General features: G+C 44.7%; 3 protein-coding genes across 4 annotated transcripts in view; 1 reads left to right on the forward strand and 2 right to left on the reverse strand.

Annotated features, from left to right (window-relative positions):
* Positions 1-1,218: 1,218 nt before the first annotated feature.
* On the reverse strand, positions 1,219-4,935 carry sowahca (sosondowah ankyrin repeat domain family Ca). Of its 2 annotated transcripts, none has more exons than XM_055505129.1 (4): positions 4,416-4,935; positions 3,642-3,994; positions 3,151-3,540; positions 1,219-3,005 (listed from the first exon to the last, which is right to left on the reverse strand). In XM_055505129.1, the coding sequence occupies exons 1-4, from the start codon at positions 4,762-4,764 to the stop codon at positions 2,544-2,546; spliced, it is 1,554 nt and encodes a 517-aa protein (XP_055361104.1). In that variant the 5' UTR covers positions 4,765-4,935; the 3' UTR covers positions 1,219-2,543. The 2 variants fall into 2 exon arrangements, with proteins under 2 accessions (XP_055361104.1, XP_028993526.1); XM_029137693.3 differs by having other exon boundaries at positions 3,642-4,018.
* Positions 4,936-5,569: 634 nt separating this feature from the next.
* septin10 (septin 10) lies at positions 5,570-11,693 on the forward strand. Its single transcript, XM_029137389.2, has 10 exons — positions 5,570-5,728; positions 6,437-6,551; positions 6,689-6,884; positions 7,047-7,233; positions 8,830-8,991; positions 9,083-9,179; positions 9,521-9,689; positions 9,780-9,912; positions 10,029-10,207; positions 10,346-11,693. The coding sequence occupies exons 1-10, from the start codon at positions 5,699-5,701 to the stop codon at positions 10,359-10,361; spliced, it is 1,284 nt and encodes a 427-aa protein (XP_028993222.1). The 5' UTR covers positions 5,570-5,698; the 3' UTR covers positions 10,362-11,693.
* Positions 11,694-12,703: 1,010 nt separating this feature from the next.
* The window catches only part of LOC114847151 (E3 ubiquitin-protein ligase SH3RF3-like), a 54,259-nt gene continuing 50,778 nt past the window's right edge, over positions 12,704-16,184 (reverse strand). Inside the window, exon 10 of the mRNA XM_029136594.3 lies at positions 12,704-15,964. Within this exon, the coding sequence (XP_028992427.1) occupies positions 15,796-15,964 (169 nt within the window). The 3' untranslated portion in view covers positions 12,704-15,795. The remainder of the gene's footprint in view (positions 15,965-16,184) is intronic.

Consider the following 16,184-nt stretch of genomic DNA (forward strand, 5'->3'; position numbering starts at 1 on the left):
CCATGTGGCAGAGCATATATAGACACCTTTAATAATAATAATAATAATAATAATAATAATAATAATAATAATAATAATAATAATAATAATAATAATATCATATTTAGTGTAAAAATGGCAATTCTATAAGTTTAATAAGTTTATGTAAGTTAATGAAATAATGCCTTTTAAAGACACTGTATAACATGAGACCTAAATATACTGACCGGACATTAATTGATAACTCAATGCATGTTTGGTTTTGTAAGTCACAAATTAAGCTTTGAATGAATGTCATGACTGTGTTAAGTGGTTGTATTGAAAGGGAGAAATGCATGAAATCGGATATGCATCAGTCCAACAGTGAAGGGCTAAAAAGTTGGCACCGTTTCTCTAAAAAGATGGCACAGGATTTTACATAATAGGCATTACTCCCTTCACTGTGTATGTAGGTCAGTAACTGCAGTCAGACAGCCTCTCTACTCTGTCCAGCTCAGTCGCCATCCAACTCATAATCTGCCTAAGGCAACTGTGGAATCTACATGCCCAGAAAAAGCTCATCCGTTCGCTGACCTTAACAAGTAGACAAGGGTACAGTAAATATAAATATTAAGTGAATAAAAGCAAGGGAGCAGTAGGAAGATCAGTATAAGAGGACAGTCAGAACAGTAGTATCCAGCCACAGCAGCTGAGAACACTGGCTGGATACCACGTCTTTCCTGCATATGGGATGTCTTATGGATACAAGCATTCTCTGTGGTTTGCTTTTTAGTTTAAGTTGCGTCAAAGAGTCTAAATGATCAATCCATTTCTGTATTATACATATGATGAATTCTAACATGTGAATTTATATTAAATACACGTCCACTAGCCTGAATGAAGTCTCTCAATTCACTGTGGTGGCTGTAACAATAGACCAGACCGGCAACAGGTGCAGAATGAGAACTAGCTGTGCATATATTGGGCGCAGTGTTGCGGACACAGGAAGCTGTGGATATACTGCAAATGCTGGGCCAAAGCAGGCACAGAGGGTCATCAGATCATCAATTATTCAGCGCCAGCAGACAGGGACAATCGCTTGGTGTCAGCAGGAACAGTACATGAAATAGCATGCTTCATTTTGGCCTTTGGTCCACTGTGGCTGGAGGCAACACCGGCATTCCCAAAAACAGTGACTATCGGTGAAGACCCTGCACTTTCAGCATGTGTTTGAACTCTACAACTGAGAGCACATGAATGCAAGTAGTTATTGCTTTATTTCATATTTAAAGACGAGATGCGACTAGAAACACAACAGTGGCTCATCAACAGTGTTTGTACTAAATAAACGCATTTTGTAAAAAGACAGACACAAGACTGACTTACAGACATAAAAAATAAACAGTTCTCAGCATTGACACTTCCCATAAAGGTCAGTGTACATCTGTATAAACATAAGTACAAAACTGTCATCCACGCAGCATTTGACGTCTTATGGTCCGAGTACAAATGCTACAAAACGGGAACATTCATGAACTATGGGATCAGCATTTTTACAGGATATCTGGGAAACAGTCAAACGTCACTGTGCTCGACCGCTTAACATGCAGCGTTTTACCATTTAGAGACAACACAGACATGACAAATGAGCAAATGACTGCGTCCATGCATGAGGACAACAACAACATGCAGTTAGTTTGACTTTATTGGATCAATTTTACACTGGTTGCTGCCTGTAATTGTGTAGATGAGCAACTCTTACAAACACGATTGATTAATATATTAAACTGTATTGTATTTGAAGCAAAGAGTTAAAACTGTAAAACGCTGCACCATTTGAAATTGGATGTGAGTACAATTGTAGAAACCTACAAAATCCCTGTGTGTGTCCCAGTGTAATCTTCACCCTCTAGTGTTTGTTATATTAATATTAGAAAAGGTATCAGAAAAGTTCAAATTGTGACATTTGTACTTCTACTGCACAAACAGTAAAACTGTAAGAACTATCTGATCCCAAAGCAGCCGGTTTGAGTTTTTGCAGCTTTCCTCCCATAATTCTCAATCATCTTCAAAGTGACAAGTGCAAAAGTGACGACTGTAAATGGTTTCCTTGACACACAAGAAATCTATGACTAAAAAACAGATTAAAAAATTTGCTACATGGAAAAGTGTTAAAAAAAAATCATTACCGAAATGTAAGAATCTGCACCAACCAGTCAAAACCCGTGGAAATATAGAAATGAGGTCTATAAATATATTACTCTGTAAAACAACAACGTGAGTAAAAACGAATGTGGCATGTGATACATTCCTGTGTAGAAAAAAAAACTAAAAGGCTGGTGTACTGCTCTAATACAGAACTTTGAAACCAGAGAAATAAAAAAAAACAACAAAAAAAACTTGTGCCACGTCCAGTTAGTGATCAACAACTGCAACAGGAACAAAAAAGTTATAGTTTTATAAAAACATCCCCTTGTAGATATTCCAATAATTTAAAAAATCTGCTTCAGACTATATATTAAGATGTACACTATTTAATCTTAGTCTTAGCTTATAACGTGTTAAATGGTTTTACTGGCGTAAACTCATCCAAACAGGTTGGACAGCGGCCGGGTTCGGAGGGGGCTGCTGGGGAGCTCCTCCCGTCCCACCTCCCCCGTGTCCCTGAAGGAGGCGCTGTGGATGATCTGCGCTCTGTGGCGGCCTCGGTGCAGGCGTGCGTTCAGCCGGCTCAGGGACGACTTCCTCTGCATGCCCCCCTTCGACTTCCCGGTGCCGAGCGCCTCCTCCGCCGCCTCGGCCGGCGGGTTCAGCAGCCGCAGGGGGTTCAGATTGCCCTGGAGCACCTTGGGAAACCTCCAGCCGCGCCCTGCGCCGCTGCTGGCGCCGGCGCTCTCGCCGTCGGACCCGGCGCCCGGGGACGTGACCACTCCCTCCTCCTGCAGCCCGGCAGCGAGCGATGGGGGGAGGTACTGGATGGGTCGCCTCCCGCTGTAGTCCCGGGCCTCAAGGTCCGCGTCCCAGTCTGAGAGCAACACGCGGACCACCTGGAACACACACACACACACACACACACACGCACACATGCACACACACACACTGCTAAGAGCCTGGTCTGAATAATGTTGGTTCTTACTGTTTGTACATTGCTGAAGGAAGTTATTAACCACCCCCCCCTTCGTGGCAACCCACCTGTGTGTGTCCATGCATAGCCGCCAGGTGTAGCGGCGTGTACCCGGCGCCCGATCTCACGTTCACGTTCACGGGTACTGCGTTCTCCTTGGCGAAGGCCAGCAGCCGGGCCAGCAGCTCGGCCTTGCCCTGCTTGGCCGCCCAGTGGAGGCAGGTGAAGCCGGTCACGAAGTCCTTCTTGGCCACCAGGCCGGGCTCCACGGCGAGCAGGGGCTGCAGGCTCTCCCACAGGCCCTCGGACGCGCACAGCATCCACTCGTGCTCCAGCGGGTCCAGGGTCACCGAGGCGCAGTCCTCGTCCGCGGCCGAGGAGAGGAGCGACGCCGAGTCGCCGTCGTTCCTCGCGGGGTCCCAGAGGCGCGAGCCGCGGTGGATCAGGGAGCGGCGCACCTGCCAGGAAAGGCATGAAAGACATTACAACGGGGGTCAAAGGTCATTCGGTAGATCTCAGAACACGCGGCGTGAAAAGTCAGAGAAAGACAGTATCTCACCTGCGGAGAACTACTCATCATCAGCTCGATGAAGTTCCGCCGGCTTCCCTTGGGCGTGTTGACGTCTCCCACAGGGTCCAGCCCCTCCAACGCGCTGTCTTCTGACAGGCAGCTCGTCAGCACGGCCCGCTGGGACCCCTTGGACACCCGGCGCGCTCCTCTCACCTGCTGACTGCTGTGGGAGTGAGCCTGATCCGGGTCCGACGTCCCAATGACTGGGGCTGACTCTCGCCTCCTCCTGTTCCTCAGGCTCACCCCCCCTCCTCCTCCAGAGGTCAAGCCCGTGTTGGTGTTGTTGTCAGAGGAGGACGCATGTTGCCCATTGCCATTGGATGGTTTGTCATTGTCCAGGCCTGCAGCCATTGCACCAGACACTCCTGTTAAACCATTGAGCACTTTCTGTCAGTGAAATCCAGCTGGGACACTGCAGAATCGAATAAACTGTTGCAGAGTCTTAACCTGCACTTTACTTCATCCTGCACAAGGTTTATTGAGTATTGTCTTAATATTTTGTTGAATACTACTTAATGTGATTCGCACTTCAGTATCAGTATCAATATCAGTCACACTCTTGATATTGATACTGTGGCAGATACAGACTAGTACAATAGCTTTTCAACAACAATGGCCAGTCCCTGTTATTCTACTACTAGTACTACTACTAAACGGAGAAATGCACTCACGCTGTACTTTTTCCTCCATTAGATCAAAGTAAAAAAGGTAAATGGTGGGTTATACTGGACAGAATCCTCTCAGCAGGTACATCTCCCTCACCTGTTTGGGCTCCGTTGTCGGGGTTGCCGTTGATGCAGTTGTCGTCCAGCGTCTCCTGGATATTTCCGTTGCACTCCGCGTGATCGTGGCCGCCTGCACCCGAACGCATCGCCGAGCTCGCGTTCCCACTCGCGTTCAAACACACGAATTTCACGCCGTTCTCCACCTGCACGAAACTCACGCGGTCCACGACGTGTTTCAGCACCTCGAGATCCACCTCTTCTTTTGACTGGCCATCCCCTCCCCACGCTGATAGGAAATGATCCATCAGCTCCATCTGTTGGACCCTCCCTCCTCGCTCCATCAGGAAATCCTGCACGGCTTGCTCCGTGCATTGGGACGCCATCATCCCCACGGACGGCCCACGCCGAGTGCGATGTTAATTAACTCGCAGTATTTTTAGTATAAATCTATTTTCATGTTGTTATCGTCTGTCGAGGTCGTTGACAACGGATGACAGCATCCTCGTGTGGCCTCCTCCTCTCCTCCATAGGGAAGATCAGTGTCGCTCTCCGGCCGATAGGGGTCGCTCTTACCAATGGCCCAAGTGGACGGCTAAAGTCGTGTTACGTTCACGTGCTCTTCGTTAATTTACCCTTCATGTGTATGTGTTGGGCATTTTGTGAAAGGAATCAAATGTTTTGGATAGTAAATTAATGTTTATATTGAAACTCGACTGAGTTGTGATGGGACATAATGAAAAAATCAGTCTCTATTAATGTTTATGTTTAATGCTTATTGTTATTGGAATTGGCTCAGTAATAGCTAACAAAAACTAACCAAGTTTAGATAGATATTACACCAATTTGTAATCAGAATTCTATTATTTTAGTATTAATTTAACACTCATAACTTTATCTTTAATAGTTTATCCGTTCGCATTTTTTATGTATCTCACATAGAATTCCTCATTACCGTGAAAGGACTGGGAAGTGAAGTAGCGCTGTACCATTACTCACTACAGGGGAAGATATTTTTTAAAGTACTTTATTATTGTTATGTTGCCTTTAATTCCCTGGAGAATATTTAGTTTATAAGTATATATCCGCGATACATATTTGTTTCCTACTTACAGGTTTCTCTAATATGTAGAATATACATTTTAAACTAATATACCTAAAGTAGATTTACCCTAATTTCTGAACTGAGTGGTATCGTCTGTGCAGTTTTCGACTGTGTTCGGTTTGAGGCGGTCCTAATCAAGAGACTAAGAAAGAAGTCGGAGTTTAGTTAATCTGTGTTTTTAAATATATTTCGTTTGTTAACTTAAACGAACTAACACAATGGCTTCTTCTGATGTTGCCCGGCAGCCGGTTTGTATTTTACTTCATTGTAGTTTTTGGCTGTGTGCTTCGGTTCAGCAGGGAGTGTCCCGCTAACACGAAGCTAGCTAGTTACTGCTAGCCTAATAACTAATGCTACTTAGTAGTTAGCTACTTAGAGTGCATGTTGTTTTCAAGTTAAAACATGGCAACAAACTGTACTACAATGTAACGTTGCAGGACAGTAACCCCACATCGATATGTAAATCTAAAAGATTTATTTGAGCTAAAGTTTCTTGTTGATCAGGGCATTCACTGTAACATCTTGATCATAACATAGCTGACTGGCGCTAGCTGGCTAACGCTAACCGAGTCGTCCAGTGATCAAACGTTTATAATAGTTTTCAGTTGCACTGTTCAATACTCCTGTGCTTTGGTAACGATACAAGCTCTGTCAGCGTTTTTGTTTTTGTTATAATATTAGGCTTTGGCGCTAACTGTGTTGCTTTTCAGTTCGTATTTAATGAGATTTAGTGTTCACACATTCCATCCAGTACTTTTGTGGGATCATTTAGTGTTGATCAAACAGACACCGCTTTGACAGCACTCAAAAGTGTAGATATTATAAAAATGAGTGAACCAAATAGTTCAGATAGCGACAGGGTAGACGAGGGCTTAATATGAGGAAGATGGACATACAGCGTATGCTTTGTTTCCTGGAAATGACTACAGCAACTGATTATGCGTTTACTTCTTCAGGATAAAGGAACTCGTCCACTGTCTCTGGCTGGTCATGTGGGCTTTGACAGCCTCCCCGATCAACTTGTCAACAAGTCCGTTTGCCAGGGCTTCTGCTTCAATATTCTCTGCATTGGTATGACGTCACACATGCTGCAATTTCCACATCATTATCTTCATCCTTGAGTTGCAAACACAAATAAACTACTGGTGGTGTATATAATCAAAACATATCCATAAAACTGTAGCTCATGTGTTTTATTTTGACTCCAGGTGAGACTGGTATCGGGAAGTCTACCCTGATGGATACGCTGTTCAACACCAACTTTGAAAACTTTGAGTCATCCCACTTTGAGCCACAGGTGAAGCTACGAGCTCAGACCTATGACCTGCAGGAGAGTACCGTCAGGCTGAGATTAACCGTGGTCAACACTGTGGGATTTGGAGATCAAATGAACAAACAGGAGAGGTGAGAGTAGCAATGTGTACACAAGAAGAGGGACGATGGCATTGGAGTGTGACTGAATTATGTTTCAATATATATCCTACTTATATTTACAGCTATTCTAAAATATTCTGTTTACTGTTGATAAAAGCCAAATGCCTGATCCTCCTCATATGTTTCCTCTAGCTACCAGCCTGTGGTGGACTACATTGACAGGCAGTTTGAGAGTTATCTGCAGGAGGAACTAAAAATCAAACGATCACTTCACAACTACCATGACTCGCGAGTCCACGCCTGCCTTTACTTCATCTCACCCTCGGGACATTCACTTAAATCTTTGGACCTGGTCACCATGAAGAAACTAGACAGCAAGGTAGGTGAAGTATCTGCATGGATGTTTGTGTATATTTGCTTCCTGGGCAGACTGTATTGTTTGTCACACACACACACACACACACACACACACACACACACACACACACACACACACACACACACACACACACACACACACACACACACACACACACACACACACACACACGATTAAGTTTGCAGTTCATCCTATCATAAATGGGTTTGTTTGTGATTTTCAGTAAAAAAAAACTGCACTGAGGACAGAGACTTTAAAGCAGCTTTTACAGTAGAGGAAGTCAGAGAAACACTCCAACCCTGTTATTTCAGTTCCTCTTCATTATCAGATAGTTATCACACATCCTGTCATGGTAAACTTTTAAAATACTGATTCGTCATCTAAGGCAGTCAACATTTACCAAGAATGTTGAGAATTTACCAACATGGTGTTATTCTTGTTCTGTGAAATCAGCCTCCCATGAACTAAAAGTTTTGCAAACCTCAATATAAACATGAGTAAGCGAGAGACAGTAGACAGTTCTGCATAGTAACTATGCTGTGGTTGGATTTTAGAATATAAATGGGTCTTTTTTTGTATCCTGCTGTAAGACATTCACTGTCCAGCCCCTCCCATCTCTCTTGAATTGGTCAGAAACTTTCCCATGCTCCCTGTGTGTAGTCACTTGTGCTGTTTTAATGTGTGTGATTTCACCGCTCTGGAGTGTTAGTAACCCTGGATATGCGTGTGAATGGAGCAGAAAAAACAGTGGAATGCTGTAATCACTTCACGCGCACACACTCCATTTGTCCTTTTGTGTGCGATGCGCCCCAGAAAGAGCCGTTTGTAAGATGGGCAGCGCTGACAGCGACACAGCCAGTCACTCAGACAGCTGTTTGAACAGATCTCCTAGCAGCCTTTTGCCTCCTCTGCTGAGATCGCTGTGTGCTCTGCTTGTGTGTTCGGGTGTGTGGTCTGGCCCATAAACTTGTCAAGTGACAACTTATTCCAAGCCCCTCTCTGGTATGAGATGAGAGACAGACAGACAGGAATGTGGGGCGACTTGGAAAGCAGAGCAGCCAGAAATAACCCAAGTCAACTTTGTTTATATAACTTTATTTAAAAACTGTTCTTACAGAATATTTTGGAAGGGACAGAGAAGAAATACTGTTGGAATAGTCTGCTTTTTGTATTGGTGGGCGTATATTACACCAGAGTCACTCAGCTTAGTGCTTTTACTTTCAGCTGATACGGAACTGAACTGAACAATAAATACAATTGTAGCCACACCTTAGTGACCATATGTGAACTGAGCTTAATGTTAAATGTCCTTAGAACATGCTAAAATAATGAGTCACTATGATTTGTCATAAGTGATGCTGTGTATTATAATTTAAGCTGTTTTACAGTATAATGAATTCTTTGAGATAAAGGTAGAAAGCAAACATAAAAGTGTAGCTCTGGCGAGAAGTGAGACGTGATTTTAAACCATTTGTATATAATTGTAATAGAGGAAATGTTCCAAAGCTTCTCCTTAGTTGTATTGTCTTATTATATTGCTTTAAAATAGTGTAAATATTAAACAATAGCTGTGTAAAATGTCTCATCCGGTGATAGGTGAACATTATTCCTGTCATTGCCAAAGCTGACACCATCAGTAAGACGGAATTGCACAAGTTCAAGATCAAAATCATGAGTGAGCTCGTTAGCAACGGGGTCCAGATCTACCAGTTCCCTCTGGATGATGAGACTGTATCCAAAGTCAACACTACCATGAACGTAAGACGAGACACACGCACCCACATTCTAGTAGTTTTCTCTTGGAGCTCCTTCAGCTTCACATATCAGACCTGGTACTTTTATTTTGTAGGGTCATCTGCCCTTTGCTGTCGTAGGCAGCACAGAAGAAGTCTGCGTTGGCAATAAGATGGTTAAAGCTCGTCAGTATCCCTGGGGTGTAGTACAAGGTAAGATGGATTTGTGTTTATACCCACCTATTATTTCCTTAACGTGCTATTTCACTCCTTTAGCAGAAATACTGCTGTCAAAGTATTCAACACATGGGAAGGTTTTGAAGTTGCCACATTCCTGCTGAGTATGGTTTGCGTGTAAAAACTTGCATTAAAACCAGCCGTGTCCTACTTCTGGCAGCTACCAGCTTTCAGTAAAAGAATAGGACACATTTGTCATGTTTATAATGCTGCTGTAGATGCTTTTCAGCCTAATATTTGTAGGTTCGGAGTAAAAACAGTGAAAAGTGTAGCTAGAGGGCTAACCATCAACTTGCGTGTCCACTGATGCGTGTTAGTGGAAAACGAGAACCACTGCGACTTTGTGAAGCTGAGGGAGATGCTGATCTGCGTAAACATGGAGGACCTGAGGGAGCAGACGCACACGCGCCACTACGAACTGTACAGACGCTGCAAGCTGGAGGAAATGGGCTTCAAAGACACCGACCCGGAGTGCAAACCTGTCAGGTGAGCTGCCACCGCGCACCGGGCACCTGCATCGGTACGAGGGGGAGCTGTCAACAGGCGACTGATCTGTGTGTGTGTGTGTCTGTGCAGTCTGCAGCAGACCTACGAGGCCAAGCGTCAGGAGTTCCTGGTGGAGCTGCAGAAGAGAGAGGATGAGATGAGGCAAATGTTTGTACAGAGGGTGAAGGAGAAGGAGGCTGAGCTGAAGGAGGCTGAGAGAGAGGTATGTGGACGTGTCAGAAGTACGGCTGCAGGCTTTTTGCACCGTGAATGGAAATTTGTTTAGAATATTATTTCATATGTGCTGGGTATTTCTGTAACTCGGTTGTGTGGTTTTAGCTGCAGAGCCGTTTCGAGCAGCTGAAGCGCCTCCATGCAGAGGAGAAAGCGGCTCTTGAGGAAAAGAAGAGGCTCCTGGATGACGACCAGAGTTCCTTCAGCAAAAGACGAGCTGCAGCTCAGCTCCTGCAGGCACAGAGTCTCACCGCCAACGGCAAGAAGGACAAGGACCGCAAGAAGTAAGACATAAGTAAAACATATAGCTGATACAGAACATTTTGCCACTTTACATTTAGCATCTAAACGAAAACTAGTCACAATTTGCTGTTGTTGCTGTATAAAATGTTTGTCTTTCTCATTTAACTTTCTCTCTTTAGCTCTGGCTTCATGTGAAGACCTTGAGGTACACTCCACTAAGACCAGTATAACCAGTGACACTATGCCTACATCTTTTCCGGCCCCTAGTGGCTTGTCTCCAACACTAATCAGGAAAACCTCACACAAACCATCAGTGTATGTGTTTAATTATGTGCCAAAGTTTATTGACTGTACTCATATGTCCTCCGTACACTTTGTTTAATCGTAGTTTTAATCGTCTTTGTGGCTTTTATACCTCCTTGTGTAATGTTTTATATTTATCCTGTATTGTTTTTGTATCAAACTCTATATTTTCTATACACCTCCCCTGTTGTCACACATCACTAGAGACTGTACAGATCACAGGATGTGATAAGGTACAAACAATACAGTGTAAAAGACTCCACCAGTTACTCTTCATCACTTTTAGAGTTTCATAGCTCATGTATCAGAGTGTTTCTCCAGACACGTGTTCTTTCTGAGACAGTCCAACAACTGCACCATGTTGCCAGTTCGTTACATGGCCCTTTCTGTCAGGAGGGAATCTCAGAAGCAAGTTAAAATGCAAAATTCCATTATCCATCTCTTATTATATCGTCAACTGATCCCCGTCGCCCTGCAGGAAAACGTAAACTAGTCCTGGGTGGACATGAACATGTAGTCAACCAGCCATGTTACAGGATCCATGCGTTTAAAAGGGGTTTGAGTCGTATGAGTTATTGTCTCTGAAGGCTGAGTTAATGTACTTTTACGTTGGAGTCGTCCTAGCGTGGTCACAGGGCATTATAGTCTTTTTCTATTTGTCTGTTATGTGTTTTTCTTTTTATATCTCCTTGATGCCATCAGCCGTGTGTAACGTCTCCAGTCCAATCACAGTTACTGCATAATATAATGTAGGCGGGTGAGACTGTGGCAGGTACATTTTACTCCATTTATATTTATATGAATATAATATTATGGGTTAGAATTCTTACCGAAACAAATAAAGTTTGCATACGGGATGTTGTAAAAAAGGCCTCCTATTGGGATTGAATGCATTGTTTGTTAAGGTCTGGCACAGGTGTGGATTCATGTCTTGTACTTTTATTCCTTTCTCTATTAAACCAGCACCCTGTGTTGGTGATTGTTAGTGAAAGTGTGATCACCAAATCCACGTTCTCTCACAAACACAGCCACTTTATATTTACACTAGTGCTTACAATGTGCCTTATCTCTGTAAAGCATAGAAAAACACTCAAGAGAATCACACCAATGCCTAATAGAGTCTGAGATGTCTTTGTACTACACCTGTATTTACGGAATAAACAGTGTTATTTGTGGGCTTTTTTTCTCATGTTTCTAAATAAATCTTGTATTTTTGTCATGGAACTCTGCTCCTGTCTTGATTTCAGTTCATTGTTTGGTTTGCAAACTAATGTCATGTCCACGTTGGAGGTCAAAGGTCAGTGATACTGACATGGGCTGCTGATCTATTTAATTTTTTCCTTTTCCCACAAGGTCATGATAGAAAATAATCACTAACTATGGCGCCTCCCAGTCAAGGTCTTGTTCAGTCTCACCCTCTGGTTTTGTGCCCTCCACCTGACTTGGAGCTGCCTCGTACAGTAGACGGAGAGACAGACGGGTCTGGCGTGAAACGGGGGAATGCTGATCGATTACTTTGCAGCAACGTGCTCGCTCTTATGAGTGAAGACACCCCGGGGAGCGCCGTCGCACCGAGACAGAAGAAGAAGCGAGTGCACGCGGCGTCTGTGTACAGACACCTTGAACTACTCGCTGGCTGCGAAGCGATTCCCTGCGAGAGAACAACAACTGTGCACCACAGAGCGTCTGAGAAACAGAAATGTGCTCAGTGCTTCCTTCTCACCTTAAACATAGCACTTTGAGTTTGTGAGCTAGTGTCAAGATTTTTTGGTGCGCTTCCATTCTAGATGGCTGTCATCCCACACACACACACACACACACACAGAGGCCTCCTTTTGCCAGTCACTCTAAATGCAAATAGAGGTGACGGCTGGTGGAGAGATGAGGTTGTCATTCAAGGGCCGAACCAGCGATGCACAAAAATTACTAAATACACACGTCAGCCACGCCAGCGTTGGTCCTAGGACACATGACAGACAGAGGGGGAGAAAGAAGAGAGCAGGGTAAAGAGACAGCAAGAGCATGTGAGCGCCTTCTATTAGTGCGTCTGTTTTGACGAGCACTGTACTCTGCTGACAGATAATCGCCCCCCGAGCTCATAACGAGCTGAGTCCAGATAATTATCGTTACAGCGAGAACATAATTCCTAAGGGCCAGTGGTAAAATGCTAACAGGCTACACAGGTAATGTGTTTGTTATGTGCCAGCGCACAGAGAAAGGCAATGAGAAGCAGCTTTAAAACAAAGGCATTTATTGCGAAAAATGCACTTGACATGAAAAAACAATCAAATCAACCACGGGTCATCAGTACAAGACGATGTATAATGATCACATGGTAGAGAGCGCTGGTCGCGGCCAGTGCTGAGCATGACTTCAGTGGCTCCAAAGGCCTATAAATATTCTGCACAATATAGAATTATATATATATATACTTTCTTTTTCTCAGTTTCCTGATGAGGCATGAGCTTCCACACCACGACAAACCTTGCCACAAAGTTCCCTTTTCAGCTACATACTGAGGCCCACTCCCCTCTCTCACACTCAAACACACGAGTATCCATAGGAACAAATATGGCCGACATCTAATTCAAAGATGGCAGGACGAGTGCTCCTGGAGGGGTGGAGAAAACGGGGCCGGACAGCGAGTCCGACGCAAAGTTGGATGAGCGGCGTGTTGTGTGTTGCGAGCACGTCCGTCCGACGGGAATCACCACTGCCGCCAAAGCTGTTGCCACGGGAACGTAATCTGTATTTACAACCAGGAAGCGGATGCGAGAGACAAGCTTATAACAATGTAACTAAAACACGTGAACACAATCTGTTAAACCATCAGTTCAAGTTATTTTGTGTAAAGTGACCACTGTGCAGTGGTTGTATTCCTGATGTTTAACTCTTGTAAACTCGTTTCCTCCTCCTCCTCCTCCTCCTCCTCACAGCATCAACCTCATGACAAATAAAACACGGGTGAGACCCAGAGATCTCCAACACAGACGAGGACTTGTGCTTAACTCTGACTAAGTAAAATTAGAGTCCTCTCTTCAGTGAGCGTACAAACAGGTTTAAACCAATAAAAAAAAACAAAGAACCTCAGTCAGGTTTTGTGCAGAACTGTTCTGGGATCTGCTGGCTGTGCTGAGAGAAGCTGAGTAAAGACCTGATGCTGTGTGTGGGTGTTGGCATTTGTAGGCACTGGGGTTGGACTGACAGCTTTAAAGGCCAATGCTGATGTTAGGACCGAAGCTTCCAGTATCACAGATCTTCTGACATTTCGTTTTCACACATTTCGGGGGCAAATAAAATGACACCTCATCTTGTTCAATGCATCGCGGCCTCGGGACTTAACACGAAGCAGAGCAGACCAAATTAAGGAACTAATAGTCAGTCTTGCCCTAGTTTGTGCAAATCGTGACCAGCTGGAGAAAAAAACGACTTAATCTTGATTGTGTGTTTTTTGGCTTCATCTGTTTCATCCAGATGCACGGGATTACCCACAGTGCACTGCCAGCTGCCAGAGAATGATCCCTCCATCTTCACTTATCTTCACGCTTTAAAGGGCGAGGGGGTTTCTGTCTTTTCCAAAAATCTAACTGAAAAGAAAACAAGAAAACAAGTACAAATTGTGCTTTGTCTCCAACATGGTTTTACCACATGTTCTCCATGATACAAAAGGGAACAAGTCTGAAGCATCACATGCCCCAAAAAAAGCCAATGTAGTTTTGGGAAGATTCTTTTGTTTTGTGTTCATTTTGCAGTCACATTAAATGGGAGTCTTTGAGCCTCACTTTGCTTGTACGGAACCTAGCACCTGACCTCACCTGACACGTCCGGACAGCGGAGCCCAGACTTTTGCTGCGCTTCTATCTCAGAGGACGAGAAGAAAATGGCCGCGGCTGGACGCGACCTCGACCCGAGCCCGAATCCACACACACAGGATGTAGAAATTTACAAAGCAGACCGTACACTCACTGAAGCAGTACAAAAATACGTTAAAGGTCAAGGACAAGATTAGAGGAGACGCTGTTGTCAAAGGTTGGCAGCTGAACGACAAAAGCAAAGCTGTTGTAACCCTCCAGCTCTTCATTCCCCCACGAGCATCGGACCTCCACGCGTTTGGCTTCACAGTATTGCTGCCGTCGGACCAAAAAAAAAAACAACAACAACAAAAAAAAAAAAACGCTCTTAAAAGTATCTCAAGTAAAGGTTGAGGAAGAGGATTAGCGCTTAACTGTTGTGCTACCAAAGACGTTCGTCCGTGTTTGAAAGAAAGAAAGACAACGATGTGAAAGGTAGCAATGGGAATCCCTTTTGTCAAATAAATACCAACGGCGTGTAGTAAACACTGTAACTGGAACTATGCTGGCAGGTTGGAGCCGATATTATCAAGTGCATTCGTGCTTCTCCAGTCCTGCACAGAAGATCAACTGTTGTGCTGTAACGCTCTTTCCTTCTACATTCAGCGAGACAGTTCATGAGGGACGAATGCACACCAACAAATGATGTATAAATGTTTGTATAAACAGAAAATGAAAATCGCCCGATTCATATTTTACTCTGTGCACCAAAGTCACAGCGCGGCTAGTTTGGGACAACACCAACATCTATTTCAACATATAAAACCATAATGATGCTACATGCACTGTTATTAACATATGTTGGGTGGCAAAGAACGCATGTGCTTGTTGTCGCAAACTAGACACGGACGTGTGCTCGACGAGGGTCCCGGGGGGCGTCTCGCTTCCTCGAAATGAAGACAGCACCCGGGTTCAAGTTCTGAGGTCTCAGCGGAGAGCGGAGCTAATGCTTCTTGTGCGAGTGTTTGCTGGTGGATGATGCCAGGGAGGAGAACCGGGAGGCGGGGCTGGGACGACCCCTGACCCCTGACCCCGACGCCGTCCTGTGGCCGATGGCGGGGGAAGCCGCCCTGCTTCCTGTGTGGAGGAGCTGGTCGAAGCCGGGGCGGGCTTCCCTGTGTGTGTGTGTGTGTGTGTGTGTGTGTGTGTGAGAATGGATTACTGGACCGATACAGACTCCCATCACCATTAGCAATGGCTTCTGAACGACACAAATATGTTTCACATGTTTTGGGAAAAAAACTAGAAAATGTGTTTTTTTTATTGTAATATTAAAGTGTATTAAAAACTGATTACAATTTTAAGGCAGTTTTTACAGGTCGTTTTGCATTTGAATCTAAAATTCTGGGAAACCGGCATCGGTCCAATCTATGTGCGTTTGTGGCTGAATGATCTGGTAGCTTGTGTGCGCGTGTGTGTGTGTTGTGACTCAGAAGTAGGAACAGTGTGTGATCATTTGTCCACTCTTTTCCAGTTCAGAAGCTTTCCACGAAGCTGCCGGGGAACAGGCCCGTCTGGCCCGTCCTCTGCAGGGTGCCTTTGTACCAGCCGTCCTCCCGCCTCTTGTGGACAAACACCACGTCTCCTTCCCGCAACTCGATCTCCGCCTCGCTCTGGGGGGGGTAGGGCACCACCACGCGATACCTGCCACACAGGGATAAAACGGCGCGAGGGGTGAGCGACAGCTTTCACTTTCACTCATGGTCGACTCATTCCAGTGATTTTATCCCTGGTGACATCACCTCAGACTGGTGCAGCAGCTGAAAGCATCAGATACACCTTAATGATGCTGTTGCCTAGAAACGTCTAGCTACGTGGCACGTTATGCCATGCACACTTTTCCCTGACCTCCGCTTCTCATTTA

Source organism: Betta splendens, chromosome 21 (assembly GCF_900634795.4).
Source record: "Betta splendens chromosome 21, fBetSpl5.4, whole genome shotgun sequence".
NCBI lineage: Eukaryota > Metazoa > Chordata > Actinopteri > Anabantiformes > Osphronemidae > Betta > Betta splendens.

Excerpts from the sequence above, each read along its gene's own strand:
- sowahca (XM_029137693.3), bottom strand. The coding sequence starts at position 4,764 with ATGATGGCGTCCCAATGCACGGAGCAAGCCGTGCAGGATTTCCTGATG. Across the intron at positions 4,019-4,415 it reads CGACAACGGAGCCCAAACAG|GAGTGTCTGGTGCAATGGCT; the intron begins GTGAGGGAGATG and ends ATGGTTTAACAG. Across the intron at positions 3,541-3,641 it reads TGATGAGTAGTTCTCCGCAG|GTGCGCCGCTCCCTGATCCA; the intron begins GTGAGATACTGT and ends CTTTCCTGGCAG.
- septin10 (XM_029137389.2), top strand. The coding sequence starts at position 5,699 with ATGGCTTCTTCTGATGTTGCCCGGCAGCCG. Across the intron at positions 6,885-7,046 it reads CAAATGAACAAACAGGAGAG|CTACCAGCCTGTGGTGGACT; the intron begins GTGAGAGTAGCA and ends TGTTTCCTCTAG. Across the intron at positions 9,913-10,028 it reads TGAAGGAGGCTGAGAGAGAG|CTGCAGAGCCGTTTCGAGCA; the intron begins GTATGTGGACGT and ends GTGTGGTTTTAG.